The sequence below is a fragment of the Papio anubis genome, chromosome 1 (assembly GCF_008728515.1).
Source record: "Papio anubis isolate 15944 chromosome 1, Panubis1.0, whole genome shotgun sequence".
NCBI lineage: Eukaryota > Metazoa > Chordata > Mammalia > Primates > Cercopithecidae > Papio > Papio anubis.
In genome coordinates this window covers 151041294-151059736 of record NC_044976.1, presented here as the reverse complement: position 1 = coordinate 151059736, position 18443 = coordinate 151041294, and the positions used below count along the sequence as shown (strand labels likewise).

Sequence of the window (18443 nt, the reverse complement as noted above, 5' to 3'; positions counted from 1 at the left end):
AGGGACTGTTCTTTGTAGAAAATAATCGAAACTTTTAACTCACCCTCTTCCTCAGGTTGTATGTCAGAATCAGGTTCCGGGAGAAGGAATGGGAGAAGGCTGTGTAGAATTCCAGCACTTTCTGCAGGGCATCCCGCTTGATCACATGCAGATCGCAGTAGGTCAAGGCCCTCACATTGGCACAGGACTGGGCAAGGGTGGCTTCCTTCCAGAACACATCTCCAAACACGTCTCCTTTTCCTAAGGAAAGAAGGTGGTCATGAGGAACGTGTTGGCCAGGAGAGGTCTCCCCATCCAGCTGGCTTCCCTCTATTCCCCAGAACTGCTGTCCATTCAGCATTCTGCAGATTGGGCTCAGAAAAGGCAAACACTATTTTAATGTGAACCTTAACAACATGCAGTTTAAGAAATGTTTAAGTAGCAGTTAACACATGCCAAAGTTTAATCACTTTGAAATCATTTATGTCACCTCCTCGAAGGGTTATCTTGATCATCCTATCCAAAACAGGACACACACGCCCATTATTCTGTATCACACCCCTTTTCTCCCCCATAACACTAATCATAATCTTTCATTATATTACTTGTTCACTGGTTTATTGCATGTCTTTCAACTTGATAGCTCATGTGTCTTATTCATCCACATAACACAGTGCCTGCACATGGTAGGAGCTCAACCAATATTTATAGGCAGAAGGAAAGAACGGAGGTAGACTGTGGTGGGTCTATACTAGTGTGACTGAGAGGTGAATATTTAAGGGAGCATGTGGACTCTTCATCAGAGATCTAATGAGCAAGAGAGGTCTCTCTCTGGGATGATTCACATGGAAGAAGTCAGACAGAGTTCTTTCCTTACCACAGTGTGTCCACCACCCTAAGGTTTATGTTTGTATGGTGCCTCTTTCTCATCCTCTCTCCCATACCTCCTTCCAGAGCATGTTCCTTACCCTTGCTAAATGTCCTCCTGGTGGTATAAAAATATGGGCCCTATATAAATGGCATCTCCAGGATCCTCTCTATCCCTAGCATTCCACAAGAATACATTTAATAAGTCAACAGAATAATGCTATGGACTGAATGTGTGTGCCCCTCCCCCTTAATTCATATGTTAAAATCCTAACCCTCAGTGCAATGATATCAGGAAGCGAAGCCTTTGGGAGGTAATTAAGTCACGGGGGTGGAGCGTCTCATAAATGGGATTAATGTCCTTATAAAAGGGACTCCTAAGAGCTCTCCTGTGCTCTTTCTATCATGTGAGGATACAATGAGAAGTAGGCAGTCTGCAAACCAGAAGGGGGCCCTCACCAGAACCTGACAATGCCGGCCCCTGGTCTCAGACTTCCAGCTTCCAGAACTGAGAGAAATAAATTTCTGTTGTTCATAAGTTACCCAGTCTATGGTATTTTGTTATAGAAGCCCAAATTAAGACAAGTACTAATCCCATATAGCCATATTCTGGGTCAAAGCTTTAACAGTCGTCTTTAACCATCTGCTTTTCACACCTAGGGATATTCTTCCTACCTTTGCCAGCAAGCAACATTTTAACATATGTCAAATGCAAAGCCTAATTCATTTCTGGCACAGCCTCTGGTTATAAATAGTTTAAAATGTTGTTTATCTTGCCTCTAAATTTTCAGCACGATAAACACAAATTTGAATTCCCAGGGGGCCAACGAGGAGTACGCAGGAGGAAGGGAAAAATGCTACCAAGGGTGAAAAGTAATGTATTCAAGGGAGTTGTCAGCCTGTGCATCCAGATCGGCCAAGCTCCACAGCTGAAATCAAAGGACCTGTAGCTCAGTGTGTTTAACAGGCCAGCTGTTTTCCTGATTAAAGCTAAGGAGGTAATTATACTTCCAAGTACATGGATAGAACTTGACTTTACCTCAAACATCAAAAAGTGTCCATTCTAAGTATGTAAGATAGCTGTGGGCACAGCCTTCCCTAAGCACCTCCAAAATGTGAGCTGAAAAACATTTATACTAGACATATTACTTCACAGTTCTCTATGTGTTTGTGGTTCTAATTTACGAAGATGGTTTCACTGAGTCAATGTGAATAGGATACATACTTGGGGTAGCTTCTAGGCAAATACGTCTTTAAAACTGTGCTGCTTAGATTCCCTAACTAAGTTCTTTTTTCAAACATCTGTAACATAGGTGGCTCATTTAGGGCTGGGGTCAGTAAAGGGGAATGCTTCTCTCCGTAGGACGCTAACTGGCTTCCACGGAAATAGGCTCATTTATTGTGTACTCCCCAGTACTCAGTTCTAACCAACAAGGCTGGCCAATTCATTTGTAAATATTATATGTATTAAGCATTCTATAACCTCCCTACACTGCCCACAATGGCTTATGCACCCTTCATATTTGTGTCATCTTGTTCCTCAAGGGAATGTCCTTCCTCCAGAACATTATGGTAGGTAGTTAAAAATAGGCCCTACCCATTCTTTTCCCCGCAGTACACACATGCTGCAACTCCCATCAAGAGGTGAAGTCTAATTCCCTCCCCTTGAATCTGGACTGGCCTTAGTCAGTCCCTGGCCTCAACCAATAGAATGTGGAAGAAGCGATGTTCTGGGATTTTGAGTCAAGGTCATAAGAAGCCTTGCAGCCTCCGCCTGGATCTCTGAGAACACTCATTCTTGGGGCCGTCCCTCTTGGAACCCAATCAACAAGTGAGAAGCACAAGCCACACAAGGGGTCACATGTGTGTGCTGGGGCCCACAGCCCAGCTGAGCTCTCAGCTGACAGTCTCAACTGCCAGTTATGTCAAGAAGCCATCTTAGTTGTCCTGCTCAGTCCAGCCTTAAGATGACTACAGCCCCAGTCAATGGCTGACTGCACCGACATGTGGGAAGTGCAAATGACAACCAACCAGCTGAGCTAAACAACCCACAGAATGGAAGAGACAATAATAAGTTTCTTAAGCCATTAAATGTAGGAGTGGTTTGCTACACAGCAATAGAGAGCCAGAATACACAGAATCATGGAGCTTGAGACCAGTCTGGGCAACAAAGCAAGACATCGCCTTTACAAAAAAATGAAAAATAGCTGGGCATGGTGGCATGCACCTGTAGTTCCAACTACTCACGAGGCTGAGATGGGAGGATTGCTTGAACCCAGGAGTCCAGGAGTTTGAGACTGCAGTGAGCTATAATTGGGCACTCCAGCCTGGGCTACAGAGCAAGACCCTGTCTCAAAAAAATTACCTGCTAGGTTATGTAATATTCCAGCAGAACATCACAAATCATCCCAACTCTGAGCTAGCATCCCCCTCTTCCTTCCCTGAAAGAACTATACAAGACAGAGCAAGGGGTGGCTCTAAGAGGGGCAGATTTTCCTCTGGAAGCATTTGAATATCTGTGAGAAAATGTAGAATGTATAAAACCTGCAGTCTCCTATTGGGATGAAATGTGTTATAAGCCAGCACTATTGAGAGTAGAAGCTAATTGATAATCTTGCCTGATTTGTATTAAGATTACTTCATCTAAACAAGACCCAATACATGAGTGTTATACTTTTCAGATGAATTTGGGAGTCATTTTTCTAATTACAAAAGAAACTATTAGGTAAAACAGTAGCACTGCATGTGCATGTAATTATAAATATATCTATAAAATTTCAGTTTATAAGCAACTCTTCAGGGGCATATCTATTGCATAAAATAAGGGGCAACCATATTGTGGTTGGAATACACCATGAAATAAATGCATCTGTAGAAATGACAATATTCCCATTATGAAACATTTTCCAATCACAGGTTTTGACAGAAAAAATAAATGGAGGGTAGTTCCTACTACAAAAAGTATTTCACGGTAAGATAATCATGATTAATCTGTAGGGTCTAAGAGTCTCAGTATTGTCAAAACTTGAGTTGATTTTCAACCCAAATTGAAAATCATATAACTTTACTTCCTGTCAAGGCAGTAGTTTTGGTATAAATTATCTGTTAGTGAGATTTAAGAATGTAATATCAGAGGACCTGTCAGATCCAAAACAAACTCAGGATTATTCTGGCAAATGCGAAATGTTTTTATGACACACATAACTTGGGAGAACTGTCAAGGGGAAGGAGACAGAACATTTGGCAAGCTGCTCATAAGTTACACACAATGCTGGAAATAATGAGTTCCCAGGTCAGGGTTGCAAATCAGAAGCCTGGACAAGCACTACACCCACATTTGTTTCTCATTTGCCAGTGTGTGAAATGATCATTCACTCAAGAACAAAAGGTACCCCAATGCACTCAGCAATCAAGCTACTGGAGGCAATCAGCCTATTGATTTATTTATTACACTGAGGCTCTGGGTGCAGAATGTTAAAACCTAATGTTCCAAGTCTCTAAAATACTGACATTCTAAGAGGACATTCTGAGCTGGGGGGGAAAAAAAGAGGGAAGTAAGGAAAGGCAGGCTAATTAAAACTCCAGGCAAACATCTCAGTAATAATTAATCCTCCTCCTCCTCCCCTCAATTATATGCAGCTGTCTTTACTGAACCTCCAATTCTGCAGTGGACTCTAAACAGCCCTATGGGGTACCAACATAGGACTGAAGAACATCCACAAAACATAGCTGGGAAGTGGGACACAGGGCTGAGGTGGCACAGGGCCAGGGAGGGGCACAGCACAGAAGAAAACCAAGTCCCTGCAGGCAATTTGGTTTAATGAAGGGCAAAGGCTAGAACAGCCAGCCACTTGAGGAAGCTGAAGGGGGGTGAGTGGGGTGAAATGGGATTACCAGGGTGAATTCAAGAGATGCTGGAACTCTGGGACCCTGGAAGGATCAATAGCCTTCCTGAGGTTAAAGAGTTGCAGGGAAGCAATTCTGATCTGAACTCTACAACTGAGTCTTGGAACCCTCGAGAGAAGGCGCTGTTTATTCAAAGACAGGCTCTGAGTGAGCTTGGCAGACCTGGGAAATCAGAAAAAAATGAAATTTCTGGCTGCTTGTCTTCACTATTCCTATTATATGCTCTTTTAAGGACAATCTCACAGTGTTATAATGTACTCCACAAAATATAATTCTAATATTAAACTCACTATCTGCTATTAAGATCATTATTTCTAGACCCAAACCAATTTAAACAAATTCATTCAGTCATTCATGCAACTTTTGCCAGGCACGGTTTTAGGGGCTGAGGTGTAACAGCAGAACAGCAGATACAGTGAGGGAAGGAGATGCAGGTGACTATAATGTGTTAGGGCCTATAACAAGGGAGAGTCCAGGAGGTGTATCCAGCTCAAGTTCAAGGGATAAGGGAAGTCTTCCAAGATTTGATGTCTGAGTCACAACCTGCAGGATGAGTTCAAGTTAAGCAGCATAAAGCTGAAGCATGGAGATGATTCCCGGCAGAGAGATCAGCATGAGCAACGCCTTAAGGCACAAAGATCTGCCTCTTTAGCAAAACTGAAAAGCTATGGCCAGGTGTGGTGGCTCACACCCATAATCCCAGCACTTTGGGAGGCCAAGGTGGGTGGATCACGAGGTCAGAAGATCAAGACCGTCCTAGCTAACACAGTGAAACCCCGTCTTTACTAAAAACGCAAAAAAAAAAAAAAAAAAAAAATTAGCCAGGCATGGTGGTGGTGGTGGGTGCCTGTAATCCCAGCTACTCGGGAGGCTGTGGCAGGAGAATTGCGTGAACCCAGGAGGCAGAGGTTGCAGTGAGCTGAGATTGCACTCCAGTCTGGGCGACAGAGCGAGACTCCGGCTCAAAACAAAACAAACAAAACAAAAAAAACTGAAAAGCCATTTGGAAGCCTCAGAACCACCCCATATTTTGAATTATCTGTTCCTTCATTCACCTGTAGAAATGAGAGTTATATTTTGTAATCCTTGGAGGAAAGTGCCTGGTTTCCTTATTTGGCAGCAAACTCACCTCAGCACCTTCCACACTGTACACTGAGAGTGAGAAACACCGACTTGTTGAGTGAGTAGCTCTTTAAAGGTTTAGATCCACTACTCTGTTGGGGGCTTCTCTGGGAGGCTGAGAGAGGTGCCAGAAACACGGAGTACAGTAAGGTTTGCCCTCCTCCCCCTACCCCACTGCCTTTACTCCTCTTCCCTAGGGTATCAGGAAGTCCTTTGTCCTTATGCCATTTCAGGACAAGAGGGGTTTCTTCACTCACTTCATCAGGATGATGAAATGCAGCTGCAGAGACCTGACATAGCTGAGAGAGGCTCTGAGGAAGGGGCATCCTCTCTCCTGGCCCAAGAGAAAAACTGCTTAAAAGACAGATAAAGGGAGCTGGGTTAATCTTTCCAGGAAAGCCCTAAGCAGAATGTGTGCATACTCACTGACTAGATAGCTCAGGAAGACAATGACAAGGGCTCAGTTCTCAGACCACCTGGATTATACCACATACCAGGCCCTCTCTTCAGTTAGTGAAGCCATGACTAACACAAAAAGAGAATATGCCCAAATCTCCTCCTCCCCAGTACTGCCCTCAACACGTTTTCCAATAACTTGATCATCTATTCTTTCAATATGAGTTTTGGGGCCAGACAAGCTGGCTGCAAGCCCAGGTTCAACCCATCAAGGGCTCGTGCTGGCCCCTGCTGGACTTCTCCTCCCACTCCCTGCCCTCCAGTCACATTGGGAGTCTTGGAGTCCCTCTAAGTTTGGCTCCTGTCTCACATTAGGGTTTTCCCCGCACTGTCCAGACACTTCACCCTACACCTTGGCCTGGATGATGCCTGCTCATCCTTCAAAATATGCCTAAACCTCCTCTCTGATCCCTTGAGCAGAGTAGCTCCGTATTATGTATGTCCTCTTCACTCTATGTTTCCCCCTGGAAACACCCATTGTACTTGGAACTGCTGCATACCCAGCACTGTCTCTGGTACATGGCAGGCACTCAATGGTTGTTGAATGTATACGTAAATGAACAGCACTGGGCATCTTATTGAATCTCTCTCAGTCTCAGTTTACTCAACTATAAAATGTGGCTAATCATACCAACCTGCTATGGTCTGAATATTTGTGTCCCTGCCCCCTCAAATTTACATGCTAAAACCCTAACTGCCAATACAGTGGTATTTGGAGGTGAGATCTGTAGGTGGTAACTGGATCATGAAGATAGAACCTTTATGATTAAGATGACTGCCCTGGCCAGGCACAGTGGCTCACACCTGTAATCCCAGCACTTTTCGAGGCCAAGGGGGGCAGATCACTCGAGGTCAGGAGTTTGAGACCAGGCTGGCCAACGTGGTGAAACCCCGTCACTACTAAAAACGCAAAAACTAGCCAGGTGTGGCAGCGAGCACTTGTAATCCCAGCTACTCAGTAGGCTGAGGCAGCAGAATGGCTTGGACTCAGGAGGCGGAGACTGCAGTGAGCCGAGATTGTGCCATTGCATTCCAGCCTGGGCAACAACAGTGAAACTCCATCTCAAAAAAAAAAAAAAAAAGAGGGGGGCGCGCCCAAGATGGCCAAATAGGAACAGGTTCAGCCTCCAGCTCCCAGTGTGAGCAACACAGAAGATGGGTGACTTCTGCATTTTCAACTCAGATACAGGGTTCATCTCACTGGGGCATGTCAGACAGTTGGTGCTGGTCTGCGGGTGCAGCCCGACCAGAGAGAGGTGAAGCAGGGCGAGGCATCGCCTCACCTGGGAAGCGCAAGGGGGAAGAGAATTCCTTTTCCTAGCCAAAGGAAATTGAGACACACAACACCTGGAAAATCAGGTAACTCCCACCCTAATACTGCACTTTACCAAGCATCTTAGCAAACGGCACACCAGGAGATTAGATCCCACACCTGGCCCAGAGGATCCCATGCCCACAGAGCCTCCCTCATTGCTAGTACAGCAGTGTGAGATCTAACTGCAAGGCAGCAGCGAGGCTGGGGGAGGGGCACCCGCCATTCCTGAGGCTTAAGTAGGTAAACAAAGCCACCAGGAAGCTCGAATTGGGTGGAGCCCACCACAGTTCAATGAGGCTGGCCTGCCTCTGTAGACTCCTCCTCTGTGGACAGGGCATAGCTAAACAAAAAGCAGCAGCAACCTTGGCAGAGGTAAATGCCCCTGTCTGACAACTCTGAAGAGAGCAGTGGATCTCCCAGCATGGAAGTTGACATCTGAGAACGGACAGACTGCCTGCTCAAGTTGGTCCTGAGTAGCCTAACTGGGAGACATCCCCCACTAGGTGCAGACCGACACCCCACACCTCGCACAGCAGGGTACACGCCTGAGACGAAGCTTCCAAAGCAAGAATTGGACAGCAACACTCGCTGTTCGCAATACTCTATCTGCTACAGCCTCCACTGCTGATACCCAGGCAAACAGGGTCTGGAGTGGACCGCAAGCAAACTCCAACAGACCTACAGCTGAGGGTCCTGACTGTTAGAAGGAAAACTAACAAACAGAAAGGACACCCACACCAAAACCCCATCAGTACGTCACCATCATCAAAGACCAAAGGCAGATAAAACCACAAATATGGGGAAAAAGCAGGGCAGAAAAGCTGGAAATTCAAAAAGTCAGAGCGCATCTCCCCCTCCAAAGGAACGCATCTCATCACCAGCAAGTGAACAAAGCTGGACAGAGAATGACTTTGACAAGTTGAGAGAAGAAGGCTTCAGTTGATCAAACTTCTCGGAGCTAAAGGAGGAACTACGTAACCAGCACAAAGAAACTGAAAACCTTGAAAAAAGAATGGATGAATGGATAACTAGAATAATCAATGCAGAGAAGATCTTAAAAGAACTGATAGAGATGAAAACCATAACACGAGAACTACATCACAAATGCACAAGCTTCAGTAACCGACTCGATCAACTGAAAGAAAGAGTATCGGCGATTGAGGATCAAATGAATGAAATGAAGTGGGAAGAGAAGTGTAGAGAAAAAAGAGTAAAAAGAAATGAACAAAGCCTCCAAGAAATATGGGATTATGTGAAAAGACCAAATCTACGTCTGATTGGGGTGCCTGAAAGTGACGGGGAAAATGGAACCAAGTTGGAAAACACTCTGCAGGATATCATCCAGAAGAAATTCCCCAACCTAGTAAGGTAGGCGAACATTAAAATTCAGGAAATACAGAGAATGCCACAAAGATACTCCTCGAGAAGAGCAACTTCAAGACACATAATTGTCAGGTTCACCAAAGTTGAAATGAAGGAAAAAATGTTAAGGGCAGCCAGAGAGAAAGGTCGGGTTACACACAAAGGGAAGCCCATCAGACTAACAGCAGATCTCTTGGCAGAAACTCTCCAAGGCAGAAGACAGTGGGGGCCGATATTCAACATTCTTAAAGAAAAGAATTTTCAACCCAGAATTTCATATCCAGCCAAACTGAGTTTCACAAGTGAAGCAGAAATAAAATCCTTTACAGACAAGCAAATGCTTAGAGATTTTGTCACCACTAGGCCTGCCCTACAAGAGATCCTGAAGGAAGCACTAAACGTGGAAAGGAACAACTGGTACCAGCCATTGCAAAAACATGCCAAAATGTAAAGACCATCGAGGCTAGGAAGAAACTGCATCACCTAATGAGCAAAATAACCAGCTAATATCACAATGACAGGATCAAGTTCACACATAACAATATTAACCTTAAATGTAAATGGACTAAATGCTCCAATTAAAAGACACAGACTGGCAAATTGGATAAAGAGTCAAGACCCATCAGTTTGCTATATTCAGGAGACCCATCTAACATGCAGAGACACACATAGGCTCAAAATAAAGGGATGAAGGAAGATCTACCAAGCAAATGGAAAACAAAAAAAAAGCAGGGGTTGCAATCCTAGTCTCTGATAAAATAGACTTTAAACATCAAAGATCAAAAAAGACAAAGAAGGCCATTACATAATGGTAAAGGGATCAATTCAACAGGAAAAGCTAATTATCCTAAACATATATGCACCCAATACAGGAGCACCCAGATTCATAAAGCAAGTCCTTAGAGACTTACAAAGAGACTTAGACTCCCATACAATAATAGTGGGAGACTTCAACACCCCACTGTCAACATTAGACAGATCAACGAGACAGAAAGTTAACAAGGATATCCAGGAATTGAACTCAACTCTGCACCAAGCGGACCTAATAGACATCTACAGAACTCTCCACCCCAAATCAACAGAGTATACATTCTTCTCAGCACCACATCGCACTCATTCCAAAATTGACCACATAGTTGGAAGTAAAGCACTCCTCAGCAAATGTAAAAGAACAGAAATTATAACAAACTGTCTCTCAGATCACAGTGCAATCAAACTAGAACTCAGGACTAAGGTACTCAATCAAAACCACGCAACTACATGGAAACTGAACAACCTGCTCCTGAATGACTACTGGGTCCATAATGAAATGAAGGCAGAAATAAAGATGTTCTTTGAAACCAATGAGAACAAATATACAACATACCAGAATCTCTGGGACACATTTAAAGTAGTGTGTAGAGGGAAATTTATAGCACTAAATGCCCACAAGAGAAAGCTGGAAAGATCTAAAATTGACACCCTAACATCACAATTAAAAGAACTAGAGAAGCAAGAGCAAACACATTCAAAAGCTAGCAGAAGGCAAGAAATAACTAAGATCAGAACAGAACTGAAGGACATAGAGACACAAAAATACCCTCCAAAAAATCAGTGAATCCAGGAGCTGGTTTTTTGAAAAGATCAACAAAATTGATAGACCGCTAGCAAGACTAATAAAGAAGAAAAGAGAGAAGAATGAAATAGACGCAATAAAAAATGATAAAGGGGATATCACCACCGACCCCACAGAAATACAAACTACCATCAGAGAATACTATAAACACCTCTATGCAAATAAACTAGAAAACCTAGAAGAAATGGATAATTTCCTGGACGCTTACACTCTCCCAAGACTAAACCAGGAAGAAGTGGAATCCCTGAATAGACCAATAGCAGGCTCTGAAATTGAGGCAATAATTAATAGCCTACCAACCAAAAAAAGTCCAGGACCAGACGAATTCACAGCCAAATACTACCAGAGGTACAAGGAGGAGCTGGTACCATTCCTTCTGAAACTATTCCAATCAATAGAAAAAGAGGGAATCCTCCCTAACTCATTTTATGAGGCCAACATCATCCTGATACCAAAGCCTGACAGAGATACAACAAAAAAAAGAGAATTTTAGACCAATATCCCTGATGAACATCGATGCAAAAATCCTCAATAAAATACTGGCAAACCGAATCCAGCAGCATATCAAAAAGCTTATCCACCATGATCAAGTGGGCTTCATACCTGAGATGTAAGGCTGGTTCAACATATGCAAATCAATAAACGTAATCTAGCATATAAACAGAACCAAAGACAAAAACCACATGATTATCTCAATAGATGCAGAAAAGGCCTTTGACAAAATTCAACAGCATTTCATGCTAAAAACTCTCAATAAATTCGGTATTGATGGAACGTATCTCAAAATAATAAGAGCTATTTATGACAAACCCACAGCCAATATCATACTGAATGGGCAAAAACTGGAAGCATTCCCTTTGAAAACTGGCACAAGACAGGGATGCCCTCTCTCACCACTCCTATTCAACATAGTGTTGGAAGTTCTGGCTAGGGCAATCAGGCAAGAGAAAGAAATCAAGGGTATTCAGTTAGGAAAAGAAGAAGTCAAATTGTCCCTGTTTGCAGATGACACGATTGTATATTTAGAAACCCCATAAAAGAGTACACAAACAAATGGAAGACCACACCATGCTCATGGATAGGAAGAATCAATATTGTGAAAATGGCCATACTGCCCAAGGTAATTTATAGATTCAATGCCATCCCCATCAAGCTACCAATGACTTTCTTCACAGAATTGGAAAAAACTGTTTTAAAGTTCATATGGAACCAAAAAAGAGGCCGCATTGCCAAGACAATCATAAGCCAAAACAACAAAGCTGGAGGCATCACGCTACCTGACTTCAAACTATACTACAAGGCTACAGTAACCAAAACGGCATGGGACTGGTACCAAAACAGAGATATAGACCCATGGAACAGAACAGAGTCCTCAGAAATAATACCACACATCTACAGCCATCTGATCTTTGACAAATCTGACAAAAACAAGAAATGGGGAAAGGATTCCCTATTTAATAAATGGTGCTGGGAAAATTGGCTAGTCATAAGTAGAAAGCTGAAACTGGATCCTTTCCTTACTCCTCATATGAAAATTAATTCAAGATGGATTAGAGACTTAAATGTTAGACCTAATACCATAAAAACCCTAGAAGAAAACCTAACCATTCAGGACATAGGCACAGGCAAGGATTTCATGTCTAAAACACCAAAAGCAACGGCAACAAAAGCAAAAATTGACAAATGGGATCTAATCAAACTAAAGAGCTTCTGCACAGCAAAAGAAACTACCATCAGAGTGAAGAGGCACCCTACAGAATGGGAGAAAATGTTTGCAACCTACGCATCTGACAAAGAGCTAATATCCAGAACCTACAAAGAACTCAAACAAATTTACAAGAAAAAAACAAACAACCCCATCAAAAAGTGGGCAAAGGATATGAACAGACATTTCTCAAAAGAAGACATGCATACAGCCAACAGACACATGAAAAAATGCTCATCATCACTGGCCTCAGAGAAATGCAAATCAAAACCACAATGAGGTACCATCTCACACCAGTTAGAATGGCAATCATTAAAAAGTTAGGAAACAACAGGTGCTGGAGAGGATGTGGAGAAATAGGAACACTTTTACACTGTTGCTGGGATTGTGAACTAGTTCAACCACTGTGGAAAACAGTATGGCGATTCCTCAAGGATCTAGAACTAGAAATACCATTTGACCCAGCCATCCCATTACTGGCGATACACCCAAAGGATTATAAATCATGCTGCTATAAAGACACATGCACACGTATGTTTACTGCGGCACTATTCACAATAGCAAAGACTTGGAATCAACCCAAATGTCCATCAGTGACAGACTGGATTATGAAAATGTGGCACATATACACCATGGAATACTATGCAGCCATAAAAAAGGATGAGTTTGTGTCCTTTGTAGGGACATGGATGCAGCTGGAAACCATCATTCTCAGCAAACTATCGCAAGAACGGAAAACCAAACACCGCATGTTCTCACTCATAGGTGGGAATTGAACAATGAGATCACTTGGACTCGGGAAGGGGAACATCACACACCGGGGCTTATTATGGGGAGGGGGGAGTGGGGAGGGATGGCATTGGGAGTTATACCAGATGTAAATGACGAGTTGATGGGTGCTGATGAGTTGATGGGTGCAGAACACCAACATGGCACAAGTATACATATGTAACAAACCTGCATGTTGTGCACATGTACCCTAGAACTTAAAGTATAACAAAAAAAAAAAAAAAAAAGAAATTACTCTGTGACATAAATGCTGTCCCTAAAAGTATTAAAACGTCACCCAAATATGGGTCATCAGCCTTCCTTGTGGGGACTATGCTGATCATGAGAAAACAAGGTTGGCATCTCTGTCTGAATGGGGACTCAGCCATAAATGGTTAAGTTAAAGCAATGGTTTGGAAACTTCATGACAATTCTCCTTCTGTTCTTCATTACTGCAATTAGATAAAATTAAATTAGCCAAATCTCTCCACCAAGCAAACAGAACACAAATCTTCCACTGAAAGCAGGTGATAATTTTCCAAGATTGCTATGGATGAGAACTTTGTTTTCTCCCCTTCTGATTATTTATAAAAGAATATAAGTGAGTTATAGAAAATAACTGAAATATGTTGAAAAATAGACAATAAAAATTACAAATAAGTCTACTGTCCAGAAAACTTCAGTTAACATTTTGGTATACCTTCCATCTTTCTTTTACTCATAAATGCATTTTGATCTAGTTAAGGTTACTATATATATAGCTATATATTCTGCTTTTATCCCACTTAAAGTTATATTTGAAACATTTTGCATGCCAGTAAAACTTCTTCATATCATTATCGTAACAACTGCCTTAATTTACCATAATTTATTATTCAACCAATCCCTCTGTCTAGACACTATAAAGTTATGAAAATTTCCTTTAGAAAGATCAGTCAACTTTCTAACTGCCAGTGTCTTCGGGGACTGTAAACCAATTTTTAAAATTTCTTAAGCAAACACAGAATTAGGAAAGAGACCTGGTCTCTGACTCCACCCTCTCTCAATCAGATAATGTGTGCATTACACGATACAAGTGGTTTTGTATTTCTGAAGTTCTAGATTATTCATATTATAGCTTCTTTCTAAAAGTACAGACTTAGTTTAATCTCTTCAGATGATGGAACAGCTGTATGAGTATTAATGCTTGGTTGGAGTGTTTAGGGTGACACTTACCCACAGCCTCCTCCCTTTGTGCTAAGCATGAGCAAACAACATTATTATATGGCAAGTGGCAGCAATATTTACCCAGCAACTTCAAGTCCCTGGAGCACTGTGGAGCAATGCACCACAGTGACGGCAGTGCGTGGGGGACCCCCTCCTCTCCATACTCAGCTCACAAGAATCTTGGGAAGCATCTCTGTGAAGGATTTAGCTTCTCCAATCCTCTAAAATAATGAGGGTTTACAGAAAGTTATTGTTGCTTTTGTTGTTGCTTTAGATCTTTGTCAGATAAGCCATTCTGTCTTCATTGCCTGGCCATCCTTCTTTTCAAGAACTCTTAGAGGGAGGGGTTGGGTACTAGGTGCAAAAATAAATGCCACTTTTTTTCTGATTGAATTGGTAAAAAAAAAAATGCTGTCAAGACATCTATATGAAAAATAATATCATTCTTCTAAATTATATCCTAATAACCAACAAATGTGAAATTTGAAGTAATGTTGACTTTCTCAATATCCCCTTGAAAATTAAAACAAATTTTTTCCCCACATTTAGAAAGTAGCATATATTCTTAAAGACAACTTGAAAGACAAATATTTTTTAAAAATTAAAATATCCTAAAGCCTCACAAACAAGACATGCACTATAACACGTTGGTGAAAACACCTATGGGCTTTTATCTATGAATGGTTTTCCCTCACATAACTGAGATCAGATCGCATTTAAAAACTGTATTTTACTTACTTTGCTTATTTCTAGTATCGTTTAAAATTTCTTGTGAGTATTGTGAATGGCTTCACTCCCATTTCTTTCTTTTTCAAGAGACAGGGTCTTGCTATGTTGCCTAGGCTGGAGTGCAGTAGCTCTTCACAGGTGCGATCACGGTGCACTACAGCCTCAAAGTCCAAGGCTCAAATGATCCTCAACCTCCTGAGTAGCTGGGGCCATGGTCACAAGCCACCACATCTGGCTTTCCCAATTCCTTTCAAATGCTCTGAAATACTTGGTCATTTAGAAAAATATTCCTATGTTCTATCTGTGTCTTTTTAAAATATGCATTTCATATTTCTTCCTCTAAATCCCAAATTTCTGTCTTGACCCATGGTTTCTTTTCCTGATTCCAGACCCACAGGGTCCAAGTCACTGCTGGACTCTCCACTTTGATACACTATTGGCCATTAAATGCAAAATGTAACAGGTCAAAATGAAGCTCACCACTTTCTTTCTCACCACCATTTCCTCCTGACTTCATCTTCTACCACTGATGCCCCCATTTCCCCACTCATCAGAACTGCCTCTCTTGCTTCCCTCTCTTTGCTCCCCACATCCTACTTACAACCTTACAGACTCTGCTTCACGATGTTTTATGCACCTTTCTCTCCCAACTATGGTTGGCAGATTTAGCAAATAAAAATACAAGATACCCAGTTAAAATAGAATTTCAAATAAATGAATAATTTCACTCATAAGCATATCCCATGAAACATCTGGATAAAATTTATACTAGAAACTATGTATTGTTTACATGAAATTCAAATTAAACTGGGCATGTGGTATTGTATTTGGCAGCCCTACTCCTGTCTCCATTTTTACTGCCTGCATCTTAACACTCCTTACTTGTGCTATAAGCCATAGTTACCTAACAGCCTCCTGGTCTCTCTGTTCAATCCATAATCTTTACAAATCACAGCTGTAATAGTGCCATGCTTTACTCACCACCTTCAGTGGTTTCCACTGCTGAGTTCCTCATGCTGACCTTTAAACTCATCTCATAGACTAGCCCTGATATGCCTCCCCAGCCCCATATCCCACTGCTGCCCCGTAGGGCTCGCAGCTCCAGCTCAAGTAACTGTCTTGTGGTTATGAAACACCCCCAACACTTTCCTTCCCTAGGCCTCAGCTCACATCATCTTTTCCATTTAGAATGCCCTACCTCACCTGTCCAAACCTTGACTCCATCCTCATAAAGCTGCTACTCTAGGCCTCTTATACAGATCACTGGGAAGTTGATCCTTCCATGTACTATGTCAAAAAAGTGGAGAATTGATCATTTCATGTGGTTTAGGTTAATGTAATAAAAGGTCTCCTACCCAGTGCATCCCAGCCTTAGTTGCTTCCCCACGTTCATCATCTCATCCCGTTCCACAAAAAACATCAAGCAATAACTGCCTAAAGCAATGTTTCTCAAAGCGCAGTCCTCCAACCACATGCATGGAATCACCTCTGGGGCTAGGGCTATAGATTCAGAACCTGTGGGGAACAAATGGGGCTTGGCATGATGAACAAGTTTCCCAGCTGAGTTTTGTGTTCACTATAGTTGAAAACCACTGGCCTCATGGAAAGGCTGCTCAGTCTGCTTTGCTCACGTTAGTACTTGAACATGCCACATGCATTTCCATGTATTCTTTAATACCTCTGGAGGCCCGTGCTGTACTTTCTACTTTCAGACTCAGACTGCAAAACTCCTACTTGTCCTTCTAAGCCCAATTCAACTTCTACCTCCTGTATGAGCATTTCCCTGCTCACTGCAAGAAGTCTATAGAAAAGGGTACCCACGTTACTTATTGCCACTAGCCATGCATTTGTCTCATCCCATGTAATGGAACATTCCTCCAAGAGAAGATTTTTCTCTGTACCCCCAAAGAGATTAAGACCATGTTATGCTCTGGTGATTGCTAAATAAATAGATGCTGCAGTAATATCCAAATAAGGTCAATGAACCCAAGGAAGTTAACTAAGCAAAAATGAGAGTACCTTCCAAATTAGGAACTGTGACAAGGAGGTGTCCTTCTAAAAATAAATAAGTAAATAAAATAAAGAAGATTTCATCCATGAACAAGCATTTATGCCTTTATGTACATATAAGTCCTAACTCAATAGTGACAGGACTGCAAGTAAGATCTGTGCCACATGAACCAGGGCCTGCTCATCAATCTTCCCCATAGCTCTTCCCATTTCTTGGCAGACTTTGGCCCATCCACAAATCAAGAAGAGAGTTTCCCATAGTCGAAAGCTATACCTAGACCTGTTCCAAAAAGACACTGCAAACTGAACAAAATAGACCCATCTTCTTTCCTCCTTCACTTCCTCCTCCTCTGGCCCTGTTGACTTCTCCAGTCACTTCCGGAAACTATTCCCTGTCCTCACCTCCCACATCCCAGAGGTTCTCCCTCCCCTGATATCTGTAGATTCTGGCTCTCCTTCTACTTCCTTATTCAGGGGTTCACCATTTTTCCTGAGCCTCTCTGCTAGTCTCCATCCCTCTGTATTTGTGGAACCCAAATCTTCCTGTCAACCCCCTTTCTAAAACTCTCTCTGGGTCCTTATCCCCATAAGATAAAGTCTTACTCTGGACTGTGGGGCTCCTCACAGCCTAACCTCTGCCTTCCTTTCAATTGCATTCTATTCAGAAAATAGCCTCTGGTGCTTTCCATGTGCTAGGTGCCAGAGATATGAAATCAAAGAGTCTGGGGCTCACAGGAGAGTGGGGAGTAAACATGCAATTGATGCAGTGTGACAGGCTCAGTAGAAACACAGGAGGCCTTTGAAGACTCTTAACCAGCTAGTGGCAACTCCTGCAAGAAGTTATAGCAGAACCAAGACTAGAGTTAAATCTCTAGCTTCAGGACTCTTTTTACTGCTTGATGCAGCCTGACCAAAATACTTCTGTTTGCCCCAAGGAAAAAAAAAAAAAAATCCACAAAATGGAAAAACACAAGATGATCCATAAAGAAAATACAAATTGAGTATTAAAATGCAAAACCCATAAACATTACTAAGGGGACACTAAATCGCAGTGAAAGGAGATCATATAAATACTGCACTTATAAGATGGAAATGCAGGGAGATACTTAACACACTTATGCACAGCCCAGATGCTAGTCCATGACTCATCTATGTTGCTGAGTCACACGGTAACACAGAACACCAAGATAACTACTTACATGCAGATGCTACTAGTACTACTTGGATAGGGGAAAAATGGTATCTCTACCTTTTAATATTGATATCTATAAAAAATTAAATTACTTTTTAAAATCTAATAAATAAAATGCACATGTGAAAATCTCAAATTTATTTCAAGGAGCCAAGAAACTAGATTTGAGAAGCCATTAAATGATTTCTAAGGGAATTCCAAAAAGATATAA

At 42.1% G+C, this 18443-nt stretch overlaps 1 protein-coding gene across 2 annotated transcripts in view; it reads right to left on the bottom strand.

Moving 5' to 3' along the window:
• Positions 1-18443, bottom strand: part of KCNH1 (potassium voltage-gated channel subfamily H member 1) — a 446156-nt gene that overhangs the window by 101260 nt on the left and 326453 nt on the right. For both annotated transcript variants that reach the window (XM_003893141.5, XM_003893140.5), the window contains exon 10: positions 44-240. In XM_003893141.5, the coding sequence (XP_003893190.1) occupies positions 44-240 (197 nt within the window). The remainder of the gene's footprint in view (positions 1-43; positions 241-18443) is intronic.